Source organism: Lithobates pipiens, unplaced genomic scaffold (genome assembly GCF_037356315.1).
Source record: "Lithobates pipiens isolate NorthernLeopardFrog02 unplaced genomic scaffold, aLitPip1_a1.2 Scaffold_18, whole genome shotgun sequence".
NCBI classification, from domain to species: Eukaryota; Metazoa; Chordata; class Amphibia; order Anura; family Ranidae; genus Lithobates; species Lithobates pipiens.
In genome coordinates, this window is record NW_027507758.1 from 193288193 (window position 1) to 193313192 (window position 25000).

At 44.2% G+C, this 25000-nt stretch overlaps 1 protein-coding gene across 1 annotated transcript in view; it reads right to left on the reverse strand.

Annotated features, from left to right (window-relative positions):
* FEZ2 (fasciculation and elongation protein zeta 2) overlaps positions 1–25000 on the reverse strand; it is a 298213-nt gene that overhangs the window by 96583 nt on the left and 176630 nt on the right. The window contains 3 exon segments of the mRNA XM_077486489.1: positions 1391–1408; positions 1411–1468; positions 1470–1659. Of these exon segments, the coding sequence (XP_077342615.1) occupies positions 1391–1408; positions 1411–1468; positions 1470–1659 (266 nt within the window).

Here is a 25000-nt window from a genome sequence, read left to right on the forward strand (position 1 = left end):
TTTAATAACAAAAAGTAGGAAAATATATTTTTCCTATATTTTTTGCCCTTTTTCGTTTAGATCTCAAAAAATAAAAATTGCAGAGGCAATCAAATACCATCAAAAGAAAGCTCTATTTGTGGGGAAAAAAGGACGCAAATTTAGTTTGGGTACAGCGTTGCATGCTACCAGTTAAAGCAGCGCAGTGCCAAATTGTAAAAAGTGCTCTGGTCATTGTGCAGCCAAATCCTCCAGGGTTTGAAGTGCTTAATAGCCATTCAAACCCCTTTGTGTCAACTAGTGTGCATGTTATCAGTCCAAAATCACCAGGGTATGTAAACTTTTGATCAGGTCATTTGGATAGTTTCTTTCTGTTGCCATTAGGTTTTAAAAAGAGTATACACAGTTGATGGATAATACATGGCTTCAGCCAAACACACATGAGTGAAATATGTTTTTGTGTTATTCATATTCTCTAAAAAAATGGCCCAGAAATCATAAATTCTGCCAGGGTATGTAAGCCTATGAGCACAAACTGTACATGACTATAGGATGTAGGTACCAGCTATTTATTAATTCTGAGCATTAGATCTTTTTTCCCTGGGAAACTGAATGACAGGTTAGTGTGGGTAGAGCTGGTTTTCAAATAGTGACAGCAGGTGGGGGAGGAGGTCGGATGAGAGCTGCAGATGCTGGACATGCAACATGTTTCAAAGGTGAATTTATCCTTTAAAATAAAAACATCAGATTTCATTAAAGAGTCAATCCACCAAAAACTTATTTCAGCCACTGGCCCGTTTCAATTTTTCAGGAGCTCCTTTGGCAAGATTTCACAGGTCTCCTTTACTACAATAAATAGTGAATACATCTCTCTCCCTTTTTCTCTGTTATGATGGGAGGAGAGGAATGCTGTAAAACTCCATTGTAAGGGGCTGATCAGAATGGAAATATGAATTATCTACCCAAGTCCATAAAAAATGAGAATGCAGTGCACAATTGTGAGAAATATCTGTTCTGAGTGATCTGTCCATTAAAACTAAATCTATGAGAATAGAAATATAGACATTGCTCTGCCCTATCTCGTTCTGTAAAGTGCAGGCTTCACGGCTGCCATCCTGATGCTGGTTTGAATATCTTGTGAATCAATAACCAAGCATGCATGAACAAGCAAACAGCCCAGTCCCATTCGGTATACTTGTTCCAGTTTAGTTAACCTGATTGCGAAGCCAAGATCAGGATTAGTGCCTGGGACATACGCCTCTATGAACCAAGGCAGCAGTCGCAACTCCCATATTTTGTTCTCACTGGTCCCCTGTAACAGTTACTGTAAAATAAAATTCACAAAGGCAAATGCAGCTTCACACTATAAATACTTTTCACAAAGACATAAGACTAGGGAAAACATATGTACCGTTCCTGGTAAATGACTTCCTTTTCCTGCTTGCCATTCTGTGTGCTGTTACTTTTTAGCTTTTTCTTCTTTTCACATTTTCTTTGTGCTCTTTTGTTTATTTTGAACTTCAATTAGGACAGAAATGAAACTGTTCTTTACTTCTTTCTCAAACTCAAGCTCATCTCTTAAAGCCAGATGCTGTACCAGTTCCTCTGAATAATTCTTAATGGCAATCTCAATTTCCTCCAGAAGATCATTTAGCTCTGCAACAGTCATCATGCTTCACCCTATGCAAAGAAGACAGCAAAAAAAATTATGCATACAAACCCACATTTACATCCCAATTCTATTCTCTATATATTTTTTTCAGGAGCGAGCAATTTGTATTACCATTGTTTTACTGCACAAAAATGGAAACACATTTGTTTTTGTTTCCCCTGTCCACTGAGTTGCGTTTGAGATTATAATATATATAAAAATAACCGGACACATAAAAGGGGTTGTCAGTCATAAGCTGGGAGCCTCTTATCATGCCTTAAACACCAAGGACAGTATGTAGTAAGACCTGAAGGCTCCATATTGCATTAACCTCATAAGACTCATCTCTAACCCAGCTAAGAAGAAGGTACTTGATCGCCAAAAGAAGCCGCTGAGTCTGAATTGTCAACAGAGATCACAAACACACAGTAATCCAGAGTTAAGTAACTTTTTTTTTTTTTTAAGCAACGTTTTTTATTTTTAAAAAAATAAGGCACATATAGTTGGAACACAGCTTACAGTACGTGAATACACATCGAAAGGAGTCTACATCAGGTTACACGGTTAATGTAATCCTATAATCGGTTAATGCAATATATATCAAATCATCAACAGAGTTACTCAACTGGTAGTGGTAAGACTAAACAATTTCTACGTGCAAGTGTCTGAGTCATTCAGCCATCGGTCCCATACTTTATTATATTTGAGCGGGCATCCTCTATTAGAGTAGATACACTTTTTATATGGCAGGGTCAAATTAATGTCCGCTTTCCACTCTAATGTTGGGGGTGTAGGTCTCATTCATCTCCTGGCAATACGTTTTCTCGCAGCGAACAGGGTTTCCTGCAGGAATGTTTTAGTGTGCCTGTCCGGCACCTCTGGGTATATGCCCAGTAGGCATTGCTTAGGATCTAAGCCAACAGGTGTACCCATGCTATCATGCAGAAAATTCACTACTTGTTCCCAGAACCCTTGTAGACGGGGGCATAACCATACGAGGTGTAAGAAGGTTCCCCTGGCCGCTCTACACATTTGACAGTGAGGTGGAAATTCAGTTTTATATCTTGCTACTCTAAGAGGGGTGAGGTAACCCCTGTTTAATACATAGATTTGGGATAGTCTATCTGACCGCTTGGGTGAAACCTCTTTACATGTCTCGAGTGCCTCCTCCCATTCTCCATCTTCCATCAGACCTAAATCTCTTTCCCACCGTATCTTCGGAGCATATGCGATCTTGCTAGAAATTGGAGTGGATAGCATAACATAATTAAGATGAAATAAGGCCCTTGGGGTCCTAATTTACCAGAGGCTATTTCCCATATGCTTCTGTTTTGCTGGAGGATGGGTGCCAATTCTCCATCCGAACCAGTGGCACCTGAGCTCACAGTAACAGCATATAGTGGGTCACCTGTTTGTTGAGCCCACTTGGGACAAATCAGGGTCATAAAGCGATCTCCATCAGTCTTATCCAGGTGGAAAAACTGGGAGAGCTGTGCTGCAATGTAATAGTGACTGAAGTCTGGTAATGCTGTGCCCCCCGTCTGTTGGGTTCTTGAGCGTTTGCCAGGCCAGTTTGTGCCTATTTCTACCCCAAAGGGACCCAGAAGGGCTTCTAGCATTTTAAAATATTTTAGTGGGAGATATATAGAAGAATGCCAGAGGATACAGAACACCTTGGGTAGTAGGTTCATTTTTATAAGGTTGATGCGTCCCCACACTCCCAACGGTAGACGGGACCATGCATGAAGTTTATTTCTAATCATGGAAAAAAGGGGTTCAATATTTAGGGCTATGTAATCTTTCGGGACTCTGGAGATATATAATCCTAGGTATTGAATTGTCGCAGCTCTCTGTAAGGGGAGAGCGGTCTGGGATTCTGATGGCGGAAAACTATCTAGTGGCAGTATCTGGGACTTGTTCCAGTTTATTTTTAGGCTGGGGAATGCCCCAAACCGTTCAATGATTAGCAGTGCTCTATTTAGGGAGGAGTCTGATTTAGAGAGGTACAGTAACATGTCTGCATAGAGACCGATTTTCTCAATGACATGTCCCATTCTCAGACCCCTAATTTCGGGGTCAGTTCTCATGGCTAAGGCCAAGGGTTCTGCCGCCAGAGCATAGCGGAATGGGGACAATAGACAGCCCTGCCTCGTGCCCCTACCAAGGCTGAAGACTGAGGAAGGCCATCCATTTGCCACCACCCTGGCCATCGGAGCATAATATATCCATAGCTGTATCCATTTTAGAAAATTCAGTCCAAAACCATAGCTCTGCAGACATCTCCACAAATAGGGCCACTCGACTGAGTCAAACGCTTTCGCCGTGTCAAGAGACAACTACTCGCGTACCTACTTCCTCATGACTTGTCTAAAAATTAATAGTTTTCTGAAATTAAAAGAACGTGTTATGGCCCGGCATTAAGCCCATCTGATCGGAGTGTACAAGTGAGAGTATGACCTGATTTAAGAGTAAGGAGAGAACTTTAGCTAAAATTTTAATGTCTACTTGCAGTAGCGATATGGGACGATACGATTCCGGGAATAAGGGGTCCTTCCTCGGTTTGGGTATGAGAACTATCGTGGACTCTCTCATGAAGGCAGGTAGTTCAAGCGTCTGGAATAGGCAATTGTAGAGTGTTAGCAGTCTAGGTGTGATGACCTCAGTGAATTGGGCCTAAAATTCTATCGGCAGCCCGTCAGAGCCCGGTGCCTTGGAGCGAGCAAAGCTTGCAATAGCAGTGGTTATCTCATCCAGGGTAAAAGGAGCATGTCAATTTGTCCTTCCGTGAGCTGAGGAAGGTCTATCGTCTCTAGGAAACCAGTCATGGAATCACAATCGGGGACACTGTGGAGGAGTATAATTCTGAAAAGAAGTCCATAAATTTAGACGTCACTGCTAGTGGATCAGTTGTCTGAGAGTCACCCGTGCCCTGCAGGGTAATAACTGGGGGTCTTTCTTCACTACGTGCTGCTAGGTACGATAGAAGTTTGCCTGCTTTTTCCCTGTGCTCAAAGAATTTTTGTTTGAGAAAAAACGGTTTCTGTTTGGCCTTTGCATATTGTATGTGGTCCACAACCCTGGTTTGAAGTCTGAGTAGTGCCGCGTTGGTGGCTGAGGGATCCTGTACTAAGTTTCTCTCCGTATCAACTAGTTTCTCCACTGCTATTTCCAATTATTCTTTAGACTTCTCTTTGATTTTGTTAATGCGGGATATCAGAGTGGCACAGGCGTGGAGCTTGAAGGCCTCCCAAACTATCGAGGGATTTGATGAATGGTCATTATCAGCAAAGAATTTCCTCCATTCATCACTGATTTTGTCTCCCTCCGGCAACAAAGTAAGCCAAAAAGGATTCAAACACCACATCTGTTCTGGCTTATTTATAGGGACACTAAGAGGGATCTGGTATGTTCTATGGTCCGACAGGGAGCGTGGGCCAAATGACGCATCTAACAGATGTGGGGTGAGGCTTTGTGAGATAAATGTATAGTCAATCCTGGACAACGTATTATGAGAGGGGGAGAAATACGAGAAAGCTCATGTGGCAGGGAACCTGCGTCTCCATGAGTCCACCAGGTGAAAGGAAGCCATCAATTGTGGTAAGATATTACCTCTGGTGGAGGCTGTTGTGGGGTGGGTGGAATGCAAACGATCCAACATGTTATTGATGGTAGCATTAAAATTGTCTAGCCATATTGCTGGCGTCCTAGCATATTTTGTCATAAAGGAGAAGCCAGCCAATAGAACGGAAGCACCAAACGGTGGGGGAATATAACAGACCAACATGAGCAGGGGTTCACCATAAAGCTTTGCATAAATAAATATGCAACGGCCCTGTGGGTCCGTGATTACCTCCCCCAATTCAAAGTGAACAGTTTTGGCAATTAACACTGACACTCGAGTGGGACGTATGGGTCGAATGATACGCCCATCGCACCCAGGGGCGGCGCAGCGCCATCTGCAGTCTCCCCTCTATGTGCGTCTCCACCAGTACCACTACATCCACCCTACATTTCTTAAGGATTGTGAAAGCTGACGCGCGCTTAATCTTGTCTCGCAGCCCTCTCACGTTCCATGTAAGAAATTTCATTGTCACCATATCATATATAGGGTAAATCTTAAAATGCAGCTAATCAGATAATAGAGTTGGGCTCCTTGGCTTTCTATGAGGACGTTAATGTTGAGTTGCCATTGGAAATATGTCTTCCGTATCAGCCCCAATTGAATTATAAAGCATGACCGACTATGATGTAAGTAGTTACATTCACTTTGTGTTCGACAATAAGTATACACCGTTTTATCATCTAAAACTACCCCCACCCCACCCTGCATTTCCCCAAACGAATGCGGCACTATCCCAAAACCAAACAAATGTAACTGTCCTAGAGTCAAAAAGGATAGTACAACATAGGATCACAGTGAACCAGCGGGGTCTGTTCAGTGCAGGTATGGCATTGGATACTGCATACAGTGGTAGCAACAACTTATAAATGGGCCATGTCCAGCTTCCCCTTTGCAGGAAACAGTGTGGTGTCCCCTTACTCCCGCCATGTTCACTTGCAATATGAAGTATGACCTGGGTTGTGCATGGGGTTATAATATGCTGCAGAGCACAAATGTTCAGCAGGACCCACACGTTTTCAGGGCTCCCACCACGTGGTGAAGAATAATTTCACGTCCTCATGAGGACAGTAGGATAAAGAATAGTACAAACAATAAACCTTTTCCTGTGGCGCCATTAATATCCCAGCAGTAAGTGAACAGGGGTGGGGGTGACTTGGTGAGCATCCATTTGAGATGGCATGTTACCAAAAAACACAGTCCTTCACCTCACCCCCCCCCCCCCCCCCCATTCTACATTTCCAGGTAGGTCATAATGAGCAGCAGTCACTAAACAAGGCAAACAGTCTCTATTAGCTGCAGCATGACAGCGTTTTAGCCAGGTAATCACATATTCAGCTTCATCATAAAAAAAATAAAAAAAAATAAAAAGACACATTACCATCAATGTCCACACGAAGTCCAGCTGGGAATATCATGGCATACTTGTAGTTGTGGATCCGCAGTCTGCGCTTGGCTTCAAGGAAAGTGCGGCGGTGTCACTGGACCTCCGCGGAAAAGTCTGGGAATAGAGCGAGCTTGGCATTGCCATATTCAATGGGGCCTTTTAATCTAGCCAGACGTAGGGTCATATCTCTATCTTTGCAAAAAAAAGCATTTTGGCAATAAATGTACACGGGGGGGGGGGCTCCTTTGCGGTGGCGGTCTGGCCGGCATGCGGTGGGCTCTTTCTACCACCAGCACTGGGGGGGGGGGGGGGGGGATGCGTACGCCAGACCGAAATCTCAGCTCTGAGCAAAGGCCCCCTGTTCACCGGTGAGAGAGAAGAATCTTTTATGTTCTTCTGGCAGGAAAACAAATCTATCTCTGGTTTGCCAAAATGACAGCTTACCAGAGAGCCAACCTCCTTGTCCAGCTCCCACTCTCCCTAATGAATGGGCTGCCTGCTGAGGAAGTCTGCCTGGAGATTGAGTGACCCCCCCCTTTATATGGACTACTGAGAGCGAGAGAATATTCTTCTCTGCTTCCCCTAGGATCTCTTGAGTCAGTGTCCTTAACCTGCCTGACCTTGTCCCTCCTAGGTGGTTCAGGTAGGACACAACTACCACGTTGTCTGAGAAGATTTGTGCTTCCCTCCCTCTGACCCGATTCTTGAAAAAAAATGTAACGCCTTCCTTGACTGCCAGAAGCTCCCTGAAGTTGGAGGAAGCACTGCTCTGACTGTGGCCCCAGGGACCCTGTTCTTCAACAAGGCCTCTCCAGTCTCGAGGAGAGCTGCCACTGCTCCCTGAACCGCTGAGATCTTTTCTGGAGGAAGAAAAACTCTTTGGGCCACCGAGTCTAACTGGTACCCTAAGTATACTTTGGACTGCAATGGGTCCAGGGAGGACTTCTCCCAGCTGACCATCCAACCCAGAGAATCCATGGTGGACAACACTGTCTCGGTCTATCTGGAGCTGTTCTCGGGCTGGGCTGTAAATCAGAAAGTCGTCTAAGTATGGTATTAGTGCTATCCCCTGAAGGGGGATACCTTGGCAAGAACTTTGGTAAAGATTCTAGGGCTGGCCGCAAGGCCGAAGGGTAGCGCCCTGAACTGCCAATGTTGTACACCCTGCTCTGTCCGTACTGCAAATAGCAGGTACTTTTCTTGTTCCAGGGCAATGGGCACATGCAAATAGGCATCTTTCAGATCTAACATGATCATGAAGACTCCTTTCTGAAGGCGTTTTCTGACCAAATAGATACTCTCCATCTGGAACTTTTTGTATAGCAAATACCGCTTCAGCTTTCGCAGATTTATAATCAGCCAGAACTTGCCCGATGGCGTCGGAACAAAAATGTGGGAATAGAACCCTAGAGCCATCTGACTCACTGGAACAGGGATAATCAACTCCTGTTCCGCAAGTTCACAGACGCTGACCAAAAGGCCCCTTGCTTTCAGTGGGTCTTTGGGAAGGCAGTTAACAAGAAAATTTGGAGGGGGGTTCGGCCGAAATTCCAACCTGTACCCTTCTCTTACGAGACTTAGGGTATAAGGACTCTGTGTGATCTTCTCCCACTGGGGGAGAAACCACGAGAGCCTTGCGCCTAACTTTATGTTGGCGTCATTTGGCTTCTTTGTTGGAAGGTCTAGATCTGGAAAAAAGGATTCCACTTTTTTCCTTGCCTTTCCTGAGCCCCCACTTTTTCCTCTGTTCGCTTTTACTCTTGAACTGGCTTTTTGCAGAAGGGCCTCGAAAAAATGTCTTCCCCCTTCTCCCTCTTGGGTTTTGTAGAGAATCTTTTACCCTTGTGGATTGGGAAAGTACTTGTTCTAGTCCCAAACCAAAGAGCAAGGAGCCCTCAAAACGGGATACCACAGAGTCGGGATTTAGAGGTAAAGTCTACATCCCATGTTTTTATCCACAGGGCCCTTCTAGCGGAGTTCAGTAGCACTGCTGACTTGGCAGTTGTTCTGTCTCAACAGCCGCGTCTGCTAAGAAGGCCATTGCTCTCCCAATGACTTCCAGGGAGTCTACTACTTCCTTGGACTCTTTTTTTTTTTTTTTTTTTTTTTACACGAGACATGGTCCATCAACCTGTTGAGCCATGCGTCTGCGTTTCTGGCCACACAGGCTGAGGCCAATGCTGGACCCATAGCAGCCGCATTGGCCTCCCAGGCTCTACGCAGCAAAGTTTCAGGATTTCTTATCTATCTAATACTGGATGTTGCCCGAGTACTCAAAGGAAAGGTCCAACCTCTTGGACACCTGTGCCAAGGACGCATCCAAGCGTGGGACTTTAAATAATTTTTCTTCCTCCTCTTCTTTAAAGGAGCATCTATGTTTCCAGGTCTTAAGTTTTAGGAGCTTGTGCTCAGGCTCTCTCCACTCCCTTAGAATTATATCCTTAAGGGATTGGTGTACTGGCGAAGATTTAGCCTGCAGCTTGCCTGATCCCCTATATACCTTGTCCTAAGCCGAAAACCTGGGTGGAAGGCATCTGAATGTCCTCCGACGCATAAATAGCCTTGAGAAGAGGTGTCCCCCAGGTCTAGCCTCCACCTGGCTATCCTGATCGGAGTCCTCCCCTTACTCTCGGGAACTCTGCTCTGAACCTCCTCCTCATCTGAATAGAGGGGGCAGGTTCTTGGGACCCTCCCGTAAAGCTGGTGGACATGTTGTCCTGCAAGGGGGAGCTCTCCCTTCCTGAAGGGGCATCTACCTGGCGTTTCTCAAATGTAGCCCCGAAGGACTGGAGGGTTGCTAGCATCTGACTGCAGCGCCCGACATTCCTTCACAACCTATGCCGTCTCCTTGCCTGCTAGCTTATAGATGCATTTGAAACAGAAAGGCTTGCTGTGGTCTTGTGGGAGTTTGTCATTACAATACCCGCAGCGCCTGCATTTTTATGTGGCTTTGGACTTAGACCTACTGGCCATCCCCTGGGCAGGGAGTTCAGTGTCTGTGAATGATAAAATAAAAAAGCCCCATTAAGCCACGAGTATCTCGTGGGGGAGAGGGAAATCCAAATCCCCACCCCACTCCAGTTGGATCACTCACCCCCTGTGGTGACCCCCAATGCTGCCAGCTCTGGTCCGCCCTCTTTCACCATCTTTTACCGATCGCACCGGCGGGAGGAAATGCTCACAGACAGGCTTTTGAGGGGCTCTGGACCTCGGACCCCCCGCTCTAATACCGCTTTATACTGTTTTGCCGCTCTGCTCGCCATTTTGGTGAAGACCAGAAACACCGGAAATTACCTAACAAAAGCAGCCCGGCGGCATCCGGTTATGCGCAGTAGTGGCCGCCAACGCTACCCGTGCAGAGCGGCAAATAGGAAAAGCTCAGCTCCCTAACCAGGGAGACAACATGCCGGAAGGTACCCGGAGCCTCTTCCCTAGGTTATAGGGGATATTCTAGCAGCCCCTCCCTACCGTCCGCCACTGTCAGGTAGGAGGGGAGAGTGGGAATTAGGGTCCCTGGGCTTATGGACACCTCACCTGTCCTAGTGCCACCAGAATCTCAGGAGGGCTTGTATCTCCCCTTGAGAGCTTTCTTTTTATACGGAGAAAGCCTGGGAACCTCGTTGGAAAGGGCAGAGCCCTGTCAGACCCCGCAGTCACCACTGGCTGCTCTGGGTCTGCAACTCCAGGGGGCGACCATGGTCCCAGACCTTTAGTCTTTTAAAGGAAAAAAATAAATGGTTTTGCTGCCAACTGTGGGAAAAACAATCAATAACTGAGGGTCAGAGGGAGGGTGGGGCCTTTTAAACTCTGTTGGTTGCGAGGGATGCACTATCAACAGAGAGCTGCCAAGAGTGGGGTGGTCCCTAAGGGCTCTCGGCAGGGTCGAGTTGGTCCATGACCAGCTCTTTGCCGTACCATTGAAATCCTACAATTCCATGGCCACCCTGTTTCACTTCAGCATGGCAATGCCAGTCCACTATCCAGGTAAAACGTGCCGCCTTGTAATAAGCCCATACGTCTGGGAGACCAACTCTACCCCCCCCCCACAATGCTTCGGAAGATGGAGTTGAAGCTTGAGGCGAGGTCTCCGGTGGAACCATACAAATTCCCTGAATATAGAGCTTACCCGCTTAAAAAATACCAGGGGAAGGCAGATAGGCAATGCCTGCAACAGATATAACACCTTAGGCAGCATGGTCATTTTAAGAGCAATGCAACGCCCAAACCAGGTCAGGGTGAGTGAATGCCAGTGAAGCAAATCAGTTTTAAGACGGAGGAGCAAAGTTGGCCAAATAGAGAGCAGAGGGTTCATGTCAACTCGCAGATAGCGGATGGAGGCAGCCGTCCACCACAGAGAGCGCAAAGATCGCAAGGATGAGGCTGTTACATCGCTCATCATCAGAACAGATGATTTGGACACGTTAATTTGTAAGAAGGAGAGGGTGTCATAATCCCGTAAAGAAAGTAATTTCGGAAGAGAAGCGAGCAGGTCTGTAAGGAAGTAAAACAGATCGTCCGCAAAAGCAGACACTTTGAGACTGATGCCTTTCGATATCAAACAATGCCAGGGTCTGCCCTTATTGTGCACAAAAAGGGGTCTAAGGAGAGTATGAAGATCAGGGGGGATAAGGGGCAACCTCGCCTTGTGCCATTGTGGATGTAAAAAAAAAAAGTCAGATCTCGTCTCATTGACTCACTGCGGCTGAGGGGTTGGAATAAAGGGATAGAATCCAGCTCAGCATGGAAGATGCGAGTCCTATGTGTTCTAGAGTGGCCCGGATGACTGTCCAATTCACCCAGTCGAAGGCTTTCTCTGCATCTGTGGATATGAAGAGAATGGGCCATTTCAATGTCCTGGCTGCATGGATCAGCTTCACCACCAGAACTGTGTTATCCCGAGGCTCCCTGGAGGGGTACAAACCCTGCCCGATCTTTGTGAATGAGACTTGGGATATGAGGGAGCAACCGATTGGCCAGAATTTAGGCAAATAATTTCCAGTCCGTATTAAGGCACGCAATCGTTCAATAATTCCCACAAAGCAAGGGATCCTTCCCTTCCTTTGGGATAAGCTGCCCTTGTTGTTTTAACTTTGGATAGGAAAACTTTAGTTGGCTGAAATGTTCTTGTCGCACTTAAAATCGGACCGATCATTTTTTTCAACTTTCCATCTATTAAAACTCTTTGTTGTTTTAACTTTGGATAGTAAAACTTTTTTTTCAGCCAGTAAATACCATAATTTATATATATATATATATATATATATATATATATATATATATATATATATATATATATATATATATATATATAGCCAACCTCCCGTTTCTTTTCTGGCAAAAAGACCTAGGCTTATGCCATCATGTCAAGCTCTCTCGCTTACTCTAGTGAGTTTGCCAGGATGCGAGGGGGATAAGTCATAAGAGAGCCAATGAGAGCTGCAGAGCTGGAGGTGTGCTTGTGTAAATCCAGGAAGTGAACAGGCTGCCGCCTAAGCTGCCCACTGTTAAAATGGTTTCAGCAAGACTCCGTGGAGGGAGATTCCTGCAGCATATTTGGCAAGTACAGAATCACAGTGTGTATGTATTTATATATATATATATATATATATATATATATATATATATATATATATATATATATATATATATATATATATATAAAGGTTGGGAGGAAAGCTTCAGAACAAAGATGTTTTTTATTACAAATTATGTGAGCAGACTGCAAATGCTCTTTAAGTACCCTGAATTTGAAAGCTGTTGTGTTTCACTACATTGATGACATGATCTCTGGGAGCAAAAAAAAAAAAGATGTAACTGAAGCACTGCACTTGCTAAAACAGCACATGGAAAATAAAAGGTGGGCTATCAACAAAAGACAAAGTCCAAGGACCTGCCACAGAGGTGAAATTCCTGGGAATGATGTGGCCTGAGCCACAGAGGAAAAGTTCCAGAGACAGTTGTGCAAACTATCCAGGCACTGTAACCGCCCTACTACCAAAAATGAGGCACATTAGTTCGTTGGAGTCTTAGGATTTTGGAGATCGTTCATGCCCCATCTTGGGCTGATCCTGAGGCCCATATACAATGTCACGAGAAAAAAGAATGGGTTCAGAGCAGCGGGCCGCATTCCTTGCTGCAAAGGAAGCCATTTTGCAGGATCAGGCATTGGACCCGTTAGACGAGGAGTATCATTTCAGCTGGATATAGTGGAGCAGGATAGTACCATATCTTGGCGTCTGTGGCAGCCAAATGAAAAGAAAGGCCTAAGAGCAATACCCATCGGATTCTGGTCCAAACAACTGACGGGGTTCACAGAAGAGATGCACGTTCCTAGAGAAGTACCTGTTTGGGGCCTAAACAGCACTTCAACACCATCCATACTGCACTGCCAATAGCAGGATGTGTGAGAGATAATGGACTGACCACTAGGGCAACGGTTTCCCAGAACCATATACTGGTGAAATGGATGTGGTAACTGCAAAAAAAGAGGGGATATTGCACCTGGGGATGTCAGAGACATTTCAAAACAGTTGGCAGGGCTCGTTACTTTTACTAGCATCCAACCAGAAGAAGAAATTCCTGTGCTGCAGTCATCTCGCATTCAAGAGGCTCCACCCTTTGAGTCTCTGTCGGAAAACATGAAAGAGTCAGCATGGTTCACTGATGGTTCCACCATAGTTACCTCGTCTGAGCACTAATGGACAGCAACATCCTACAACCCAAATAGACAGTCCTGCAGGAGACCGCAATTGGAGGGTCCAGTCAGAATGCAGAGTTGAAAGCTGTAGTGATGACTTCAGTAGGATCCTTCTTCTCATGTCACTATCTACACTGACAGCTGTGTGGTATTTAAAGGACTGACAACTTGGATGCCCAGGTGAGAAGTCCAATGAATGGATGATTCATGGAAAGGTGATGTGGGAAGGCGTGGGAAGGCTAAGGAAGCCTGGGACTACATGTGGAAGGAAGCTCACTCCCGCACCATCAAGTTGAGGCATGTTGACGCACATGTGCCCCTGGTACCCAGACTTTGAGAACTAGAACAGAGTGGCAGATGTAACTGCCAAAGTGAATGGAGTTGTGCCAATTGATCCTATCTTGATGAAATTGGCCAACTGGGCCTACAAGCAATCTGGACATTTGGGGCAGAAAGCGACATACGAATGGGTATAGCAAAGAGGATTGGCTATATCCATTGACATGATAAAGTCTGTAATAGGGAACTGTACAGTGTGTGGCGAAGTGCGACAATGGCCATTGCAAAAGTTCTCCACCAGGTTAAGAGGGGCGAGAGGCCTGCAGAGATCTGGCAGATTGACTTTATCGCTCCCTGCCCTGGGGAAACAACTGACCGAGATAGTGTTGTTCTGCAGTGGACAGCTATTCAGGACTTTTGCTGGTTCATCATTGCAATGGTTGTACCAATGTTCAAAGAGATAATGGCTCACACTTCACCGGATCAACAGTAAAGCAATGGGCCAAAGATTCTGGAGTGTATTGGTTATGCTATATCCCATATCATCCACAGGCAGCTGGCTTGATTGAAAGATACAATGGGCTATTGAAGGACCAGATACACAAACCTACATCCACACATACACTAAGGGGGTGGGATTGGGTCTTCACACAGGCAGTCATGTTACATTCTAGGCCAATAGCCAAAAGCACACCATATGAGGTAAATTAAATAGTTGAATATAACACAATTATATATAAAAATATAAATATTTTTTAAAAACGTATTTTCGATTACTTTGAGTTTTTTTCGGCCTAGTGCATCCTTAATTTTCGGTACCAAAATTTCTATTTGGTGCACCCCTACAGCAAACCTTCCAAAATAAACAGCAGTGATCTTCTCAGAAATATCAGTATATTTTCTCTCCTCTATGTTGATGTTCTTTGGAAGGGTCAGAAGTGGATACAGGCAGATGGCAAGGTGCTGGTCAGAGATCCAGGCAAGAAGTTAGAGGAGAGATTGTAGCTAAATGGCCAGGGTCTACTGTTTATGTATTATTAGAAGGAACAGATAATGCGCTTTGTTTTCCACTCCACAGGCAGTCTCCTATTTGATCCATAGGAAGCCCAAGAAAAGTGGTTTCATGATGGACAAAATGATGGAAGACCGCAAGAGCTGTGGAAAGCAAGGCCTTTGATTCATTACAAGCCTGGACTTGTTTCTAAAGAACTTTAGAATGGACTTTCTAATGAACTTTTAGAAAAAGACTGAATGCATTCCCAGGGACAGAAATATGATGGGAGGGGTAGCATTCAAGGAAAACAAATGTTTAGAATGAGTTTAGTAATGGATATTTTCTGTGTGTAGCTTGATAGAAAAATTAAGGGCAGAATGTGTTGCATTTGAGATAGATATATATATATATATACACACACACATATACACACACACACACACACACACACACAGTATCTCACAAAAGTGAGCACAACCCTCACGTTTTTGTAAATATTTTATTCTATCTTTTCATGTGACAACACTGAAGAAATTACACTTTGCTACAATGTAAAGTAGCGAGTGTACAACTTGTATAACAGTGTCGTTTATTGTCCCCTCAAAATAACACACAGCCATCAATGTCTAAACCACCAAAAGGGAGTACACCCCTAAGTGAAAATGTCCAAATTGGGCCCAATTAGCCATCCTCCCTCCCTGTTTTCATATAACTCGTTAGAGTTTAAAGGTCTCAGGTGTGAATTGGGAGCAGGTGTGTTAAAATTTGGTGTTATCGTTCTCACTTTCTCATACTGATCACTAGAATTTCAACATGGCACGTCATAGCAAAGAACTCTGAGGATCTAAAAAAAAAAATAATTCTTGCTCTACACAAAGATGGCCTAGGCTATAAGAAGATTGCCAAGACCCTGAAACTGAGCTGCAGCAAGGTGACCAAGACCATACAACAGTTTAACCACTTCAGCCCCGGACCATTTGACTGGCTAAAGACCAGAGCACTTTTTGGGATTTGGCACTGCATCAACTGACAATTGCACGGTCGTGCAAAGTGGATCCCAAACAAAATTGATGTCCTTTTTCCTCCCACAAATAGAGCTTTCTTTTAGGTGGTATTTGATCACCTCTGTTTTTTATTTTTTGCGCTTTAAACATTTTTTTTTCCTCAGGCGACTTTTTTTTCCTCAGTTTAGGCCGATACATATTCTTCTAAAAAAATTTTTTTTTTTTACCAAAAATATTGCAATAATCATTTGATTGGTTTGAGCAAAAATTATAGAGTCTACAAAATAGGCGATAGTTTTATGGCATCTTTATTAATATTTTTTATTTTATTTTTTTACTAGTAACGGCAGCGATTTTTATCAGTGAAAATGTCCTTCACACTACTCTGAGTAGCTAGATAAAAATAGCGATTTTTATCGTGACTGTGACATTATGGCAGACACATTGGACACTTTTGGAGCAATTTTGGGACCATTTAATTTATACAGAGATCAATGCGATTCAAAATGCACTGATTGATGTGTAAATTTGACTGGCAGTGAAGGGGTTAACCAGGAGGGGGTGCTGCAGGGGTTGTGTGTGTCCTAGGGAGTGATTCTAACTGCAGGGGGAGGGGCTATGTGTGACACGACACTGATCACCTCTCCCCATCACACAGCTGTGATTAGTGTCACTAGACAAAACAGGGAAATGCTTGTTTACATCAGCATTTCCCTGTTCTTCCTCTCCATGAGACGTATCCCCACAGGACATCGAATCTGTGGGACCCGTGTTCGGACTCGCAGAGCTAGCAGTGGGCATGCACGTGCCTGCTATCCGGACCTCGCGAGATCACGTTCAATAATGTGATTTAGCACAGTGGAGCCAACCTGCTGCAGTAAAACTGCAGCGGCTGGTTCGTAAGTGGTTAACATGACAGGTTACACTTAGAGCAGACCTCAAGTTGAGTGCATGTGCTCAGCGTCGTATCCAGAGGTTATCTTGGGGAAATAGATGTACAAGTACTGCCAGCATTGCTGCAGAGGTTGAAGGAGTGGTGGATCAGCCTGTAAGTGTTCAGATCATAAGCCACATTCTGCATCAAATTGGTCTGCATGGCTGTTGTCCCAGAAGGAAGCCTCTTCTAAAAATGATGCACAAGAAAAACTGCAAACAGTTTGCTGAAGACAAGCAGACTTGGTGGGAGTGTCATGGTCTGGGGCTGCTTGAGTGCTGCTGGCACTGGGGAACTAAAGTTCACTGAGGGAACCATGAATGCCAACATGTACTGTGACATACTGAAGACAAGCATGATCCCCCTCCCTCTGTAGGCTGGGCAGCAGGGCAGTATTCCAACATGACGACACAAAAACACACCTCCAAGATGACCACTGTCTTGCTAAAGGCAATGGACTGGCCAAGCCTGTCTCCAGACCTAAACCCTTTTGAGCATCTGTGGTGCATCCTCAAAAGCAAAGGAGTGCAAGGTCTCCAACATCCACCAGCTCTGTGATGTCATAACGGAGGAGTGGAAGAGGACTCCAGCGGTAACCTGTGAAGCTCTGGTGGACTCCATGACCAAGAGGGTTAAGGCAGTGCTGGAAAATAATGGTGGCCAGAAAAAATATTGACACTTTGGACCCAATTTGGACATTTTCACTTAAGGATGTACTCCCTTTTGTTGCCAGCGGTTTAGACATTCATGGCTGTGTGTTATTTTGAGGGGACAGCAAATTTACACTGTTATACAACCTGTACACTCACTACTTTACATTGTAGCAAAGTATCATTTCTTCAGTGTTGTCACATGCAAAGCTATAATAAAAATAATTTTAAAAAATGTGAGGGGGTGTACTCACTTTTGTGAGATACTGTGTATAATATATTATATATAGATATATAGAGAGAGCGATAGATAGCTATAAATAAACTGATTTTCTCTATCAGACAATTTTTTTTTAACAGAGAAACATCCTCAGACAAACCTGATCTCTAACAAATGCATTGGCAACAATGGGAACTGATGGCAGTTGGTTGTTAAGGTAAACAAGTTTGTAACCATTGTCAACAAACTAGTAAACAGCCCGACACATAAAGGGGGTTGTGAGGCATAAGCTGGGAGCATCTTATGCCTTAAACACCAAGGGCAGTCTGTAAGACCAGAAGGCTCCATAATGCATTAATATCAAAAGACTCATCTGTAACCAGCTAAGAAAGTACGTGACCGCCATGTCAGGGACTACCAGTGCCAAACGTCAGGGACCACCATGTCTGTCCCACCAGTGTAGAGCAGGAATTATCAGAAATGACTTGTATGATACAGCGGGGCTCTTCCGCTGTGACAGCTATTGTATATGAGAATACCGATCGCTGATGTCCCGCAGGTATGATGATTGACAGCGCACTGTTCCTACATCGGCAGGAGGCGGGACATCAGTGATCTCATATAAAATACCTGTCACAGCAGGAGATCCCCGCTGTGTCATACAAGTAATATCTGATAATTATCCCTGCTCTACACGGATACAGCAGGCGAGGGGCAGTGAGGTGCAGTGCGGGGGGGCGGGGACAGAGTGAGGGCAGAGTGGGGGCGGATTGCTGGCAGGAGCAGAGGAGGGAGGAGAAGGAAGACACCTCCTCCATGGACGGCACAGACAGGGGGCTGCGAGACCCCCTCCACCCAATACATGCCTGCTTCCTCCCTGCTAGAAATACAAGGGGGCGTGTCAGACCACTGGCTGAGGTTACGGGAGGACTAGCAGCCAGCGGACTTACAAGCAGGTTGTCACCAGGCAATAACGTTTTTTCAGCAAGTTCAGCAGCCTATTGCTGAGGAACTACAAAGCTCAGAAGAACATGGGCGACATACTTGGGTAGGAGATCAGCAACAAGGACATGGTAAAAATTTTGCCCGGAGATCTGCTTTATTATCCTTCCTGTGAACTGGTACTCAAAACTGTACTGCATATTCTAGTTGAGGTCTTAATTTGTACAGGGGCAAAAATCTCTTTGCAGTCCATACCTCTTAATACAAGAAAAAGGGTTACTTGCTTTCGGAACCACAGCTTGGCATTTCATTCTATTAACCCCATTCATGCCGAAGGGCTCGTTTACACTCGCTTCAAAACATGGCTTAGGACACGCTTTTTTTAACCACATAAGCCCCAGACCATTTTGCTGGCCAAAGACCAGACCACTTTTTGCGATTCGGCACTGCATTGCTTTTAACTGATAATTGCGCGGTTGTGTGACATGGCTCCCAAACAAAATTGACATCCTTTTTTTCCCCACAGATAGAGCTTTCTTTTGGTGGTATTTTATCCCCCCTGCGGTTATTTTTTGCACTATAAACAAAAGAAAAGCGCAACAATTTTGAAAAAAAAACGCATTATTTTTTACTTTTTGCTATAATAAATATCCCCCAAAAATGTATAAAAAAATTTTTCCCTCAGTTTAGGCCGATACGTATTCTTCTACATATTTTGGTAAAAAAAAAATAAAAAAAAATAAATAAAATAAAATCGCAATAAGCTATAGCGTTTACAAAATAGGGGATAGTTTTATGGCATTTTTATTAATCTTTTTTACTAGTAAAACTAGTTTTTACTGGTAATGGTGGCTATCAGCTTTTTTGATTGCGACTGCGACATTATGGCGGACACATTGGACATTTTTGGGACCATTGTCATTTATACAGCAAACAGTGCTATACAAATGCACTGATTCCTGTGTATATGACACTGGCAGTGAAGGAGTTAACCACTAAGTGGCAGTGTAGGGGTTTGTGTCCTAGAGGCGTGTTGCTAAGTGTGGGTGGCGTGGCTGTGTTTTACACATCACCCATCTCTGCTCCAATCACAGGGAGCAGAGATCAGTGTCACTGTTGCTAGGCAGAACAAGCAGATGTTTGTTTACTTTAGCATCTCCCCATTCTTCCTCCCCGTGAGACGATCGCGGGTATCCCCAAGGCCATAGAGTCCACAAGACTCACGGAGGTCCCGACCGAAGTGCACGCAATGGCACGGTGGCAATTTTAAAGGGACGTACCTCTACGCCCATTTGCTTGTCCGTGCCATTCTGCAAACGTACATCAGCGTGCGCCGGTCGGAAAGTGGTTAAAGCCCTCTGCATTTCAGTCAAAGCATATGTCACTAAATAAAATGGTTAGCTTACAGTCCAGCGTGCACCTCATACCTTCACTTCAAAAATTATACTCCATGTCGCTTTAGTGGTGCTTCAATGCCTCCATAGAAGTCTATGACAAAGCTCGCTTGAAGCACCTGAAGCTTTTAAAGAAGCTTTAGCTTCGCTTTGTTTTGGAGAAATTGAGGGTATGAGAGCATCATTAAAACTTCAAAAAGCACCACGAAGCATAACTAGAGCATAAAAAATACATTTTAAAAAAGCATGTTGAAGCGGTAGGTGCTTTAATGTGTGTCGAAGCAAGTGTAAATGCCCAAGTACAATTTTGCAACTTTGACATGTGTTAGTAAAACCATACATATCACAACTACTTTTTTTTAGGACAAATTTGTCTTTCATTTGGTAGCAAATGGTTATGGACATTTTTTTTTTGTTTTTAATCAAAGAAAAACTGGTCTATAATAGTTTTTTTTTTTTATTATTTAGCTGTATTTACTTGCTACTACCATAACCTTCCACCAAAGAACCCCCAAAAAATTCTCCTGCTCTGGACAAATACAGTGATATCACATATGTACAGTGCCTTGCAAAAGTATTCACCCCCTTGGCTTTTTACCTATTTTATTACATTAGAGCACTTTGACACTGCTAAAAAATAGCACCTGCATAGCACCTGTAAAGAGCCTCTCCTGTGTGAAAGCCTGAGGGCTTTCAAACTGGAGTGGTGAGCTTGCAGGACGGCACAAAAGTCCTGCAAGCCACATCTTTGCGGCCTAAAGCACCCCCTCCCATTGAACACAATGGGGCAGCGCCGCTAAACCAGGAGCACTATGCCAGTGGTTTTAACCCTTTTTCAGCCACTAGCGGGGGTTAAAACCTCCCCGCTAGAGGCCGAATAGCGTTGCTAAAACGACGGTAAAGCGGCACATAAAAATATAGCACCGCTTTACTGCCGATGCCCACGACGCCCCAGTATGAAAGTAGCCGTACAGCCTTTAGTACGTTTTTTTAATGTGAATTATATGCGATGGATCAGAATGCAATAGTCTAAGTTGGTGAAGTAAAATATATACATAAAACTATTTTTCTGAAATAAAAAAAAACAGATAATTGGCATGTGCGTATGTATTCACCTACTTTGTTATGAAGCCCATAAAAAGCTCTGGTGCAACCAATTCCCCGTGTGCAATCTAAGTGTCACATGATCTGTCATTACATATACATACCTTGCTGAAAGACCCTAGAGGCTGCAACACCCAAGCAAGAGGCACCACTAACTAAACACGGCCATGAAGACCAAGGAACTCTCCAAAAAAGTAAGGGACAATGTTGTTGAGAAGTACAAGTCAGGGTTAGGTTATAAAAAAAATAAAAAAAATATACAAATCTTTGATGATCCCTAGGAGCACCATCAAATTTATCATAATCAAATGGAAATAACATGGCACAACAGCAAAACTGCCAAGAGACAGCTGCACACCAAAACTCACGGCCCAGGCAAGGAGGGCATTAATCAGAGAGGCAGCACACACACCTAAGTTAACCCTGGACGAGCTGCAGAGACTGGAGTATCTGTACATAGGACAACAATGAGCCTTACGGTCCATAAAGTTGGGCTTTATGGCAGAGTGACCAGAAGAAAGCCATTACTTTCAGCAAAAAACAAAATGGCACGTTTTGAGTTTGCGAAAAGGCAAGTGGGAGACTCCCAAAATATACGCAGGAAGGTGCTCTGGTCTGAAGAGACTAAAATTGAACTTTTTGGCCATCAAAGAAAACGCTACGTCTGGTGCAAACCCAACACATCACATCACATCACCCAAAGAACACCATGGCGGTGGCAGCATGCTGTGGGGATGTTTTTCAGCAGTCGGGACTGAGAAACGTGTCAGAGTTGAGGAAAGATGGATGGTGCTAAATACAGGGATATTCTTGAGCAAAACCTGTACCACTCTGTGTGTGATTTGAGGATAGGATGGAGGTTCACCTTCAGCAGGACAATGGCCCCCAAACACACTGCTAAAGCAACACTTGAGTGGTTTAAGGGGAAACATGTAAATGTGTTGGAATGGCCTAGTCAAAGCCCAGACCTCAATCCAATAGAAAATCTGGGGTCAGACTTAAAGATTGCTGTTCACAAGCGCAAATCATCCAACCTGAAGGAGCTGGAGCAGTTCTGCAAGGAGGAATGGGCAAAAATCCCAGTGGTAAGATGTGGCAAGCTCAAAGAGACTTATCCAAAGCGACTTGGCGCTGTGATAGCCTCAAAAGGTGGCTCTAAAAGGATTGACTTTGGGGGGGGGGGGGGTGAATAGTTATGCACATTGACCTTTTCTGTTAATTTTGTCCTATTTGTTGTTTGCGTCACACTAAAAAAAAACTAAAAACACATTTTTAAAGTTGTGGTCATGTTCTGTAAATTAAATGATGCAAATCCTCAAACAATCCATGTTAAATTCCAGGTTGCGAGGCAACAAAACACGAAAAATGCCAAGGGGGTGAATACTTTTGCAAGGCACTGTATATGTCATTTGTGGTTTGTACCCGTAGTACAGACTAGGCGGCAATGATGCACTTTTTTTGCCTTACCTAAAACACACCGACACTGACACGAATGCCAATTAAAAAATAAAAAAAATCCTATCAACGCTTTACCGTAGTTTTTGCGGGGGGGTTTTCGGCCAATAGCACAACTTTGTCGGCAGTTCGGCAGCTGTGCTCGTTCAGTTCAATGGGCAGGAGCGGTGTATACACAGCTCCTTCACCACTCCAAAGATGCTGCTTGCAGGAGCTTTTTTTTTTAACGTCCTGCAAGTGCACCGTTCCAGTGTGAAATTGGTTGCTCTGTTGTCAGCCTGATAACTTCTGACAAGTTCTCCAAGATGGGAGATGGAAGTTTGTGTCTTGGGAGGTTGCTATAGACAAGCACAGTGCTTAACCACTTGCTTACTGGGCATTAAACCCCCCTCCTGCCCAGACCAATTTTCAGCGCTGATGCACTTTGAATGACAATTGCGCGGCCATACAATACTGTACCCAAATGAAATTTTTATCATTTTTTTCCCACAAATAGAGCCTTCTTTTGGTGGTATTTAATTACAGCTGGGAGTTTTATTTTTTGCTAAACAAAAAAAAGATGCAAAATAAAATAAAAAATCATGTTTAATAGTTTGTTATAAAATTTTGCAAACAGGTCATTTTTATCCTTCATTGAAATGCGCTGATGAGGCGGCACTGGTGGGCACTGATAGGCACAGTTAAGGCAGCACTAATAGGCACAGATAAGGCAGTACTGATGGGCACAGATAAGGCAGTACTGATGGGCACAGATAAGGCAGTACTGATGGGCACAGATAAGGCAGTACTGATGGGCACAGATAAGGCAGTACTGATGGGCACAGATAAGGCAGCACTGATGGGCACAGATAAGGCAGCACTGATGGGCACAGATAAGGCAGCACTGATGGGCACAGATAAGGCAGCACTGATGGGCACAGATGGGCAGATAAGATGGCACTGATGGGTGGCACTGATAGGTAGCACTGATAGGTGGCACTGCTGGGCACTGATGGGCATGGATATGTGGCACTGAGGTGCAGCACTGTTATTGAGGCAGATTGTGGGCACTGATGGGTGGCACTGTGGGAACTTGGAAGACCATGGAAAACAACTGTGGTGGATGACTGAAGAATTCTTTCCATGGTGAAGAAAACACCTTTAACAGTAGGCCAGATCAAGAACACTCTCCAGGAGGTAGGTGTATGTGTGTCAAAGACAACAATCAAGAGGAGACGTCACCAGAGTGAATACAGAGGGTTCACCACAAGATGTAAACCATTGATGAGCCTCAAAAACAGAAGGTCAGATTAGAGTTTGCCAAACAACATCTAAAAAGCCTTCACAGTTGTACCAGAGTGATGGGAAGAGAAGAGTACGGAGAAGGGAGGGAACTGCCCATGATCCAAGGCATACCACTTCGTCAGTGAAGCGCGGTGGTGGTAGTGTCATGACATTGGCATATATGGCTGCCAATAGAACTGTTTTTCTTGTATTTATTGATGATGTGACTGCTGACAAAAGCAGCAGGATGAATTCTGAAGTGTTTCGGGCAATATTATCTGCTCATATTCAGCAAAATGCTTCAGAACTCATTGGACAGCACTTCACAGTGCAGATGGACAACGACCCGAAGCAAACTGCGAAAGCAACCAAAGAGTTTTTTAAGGGAAAGAAGTGGAAAGTTATGCAATGGCCAAGTCAATCACCTGACATGAATCCGATTGAGCATGCATTTCACTTGCTGAAGACAAAACTGAAGGGAAAATGCAGGAACTAAAGACAGTTGCAGTAGAGGCTTAGCAGAGCATCACCAGGGTTGAAACCCAGCGTCTGGTGATGTCCATGGGTTCCAGACTTCAGGCTGTAATTGACTGCAAATGATTTGCAACCAAGTATTAAAAAGTGAAAAGTTTGATGGATGATTGTTAATCAGTCCCATTACTTTTGGTCCCTTAAAAAGTGGGAGGCACATATACAAACTGTTGTAAATCCTACACTGTTCACCCGATTTTGAGGAAAATACCCTCAAATTAAATCTGAAAGTCTGCAGTTAAAGCACATCTTGTTTGTTTCATTTCAAATCCATTGTGGTGGTGTACAGAGCCAAAAAGATCAGAATTGCCTCAATATTTATGGACCTGACTGTACCTCCAAGTCACTTTGGATAAGTCTCTATGAGCTTGTCACATCTTACCACTGGGATTTTTGCCCATTCCTCTTTGCAAAACTGCTCTAGCTCCTTCAAGTTGGATGGTCTGCCTCTTGGGAAAATGGCAATCTTTAGGTCTGACCACAGATTTTCTATTGGATTGAGGTCTGGGCTTTGACTAGGCCATTCCAACACATTTACATGTTCCCCTTAAACACTCATGTGTGGCTTTAGCAGCGTGTTTGGGGTCATTGTCCTGCTGAAAGGAGAGCCTCCATCCTAGTCTCAAATCACATACAGAGTGGTACAGGTTTTGCTCAAGAATATCCCTGTATTTAGCACCATCCATCTTTCCCTCAAACTCTGACCAGTTTCTCAGTCCCAATCAAGTAATTGCAAGACCATTGTTCCTCATTTTTACTGACAGTCTACTGACAGGAAGGGTACCAGCTGATTGGAGAAAAGCCAATGTAGCACCAATATTTAAAAAAAAAAAAAAAAAAAAAAGGACAAAATACATCCCTGGGAATTACAGACCATTTAGTTTAACATCAATAGTA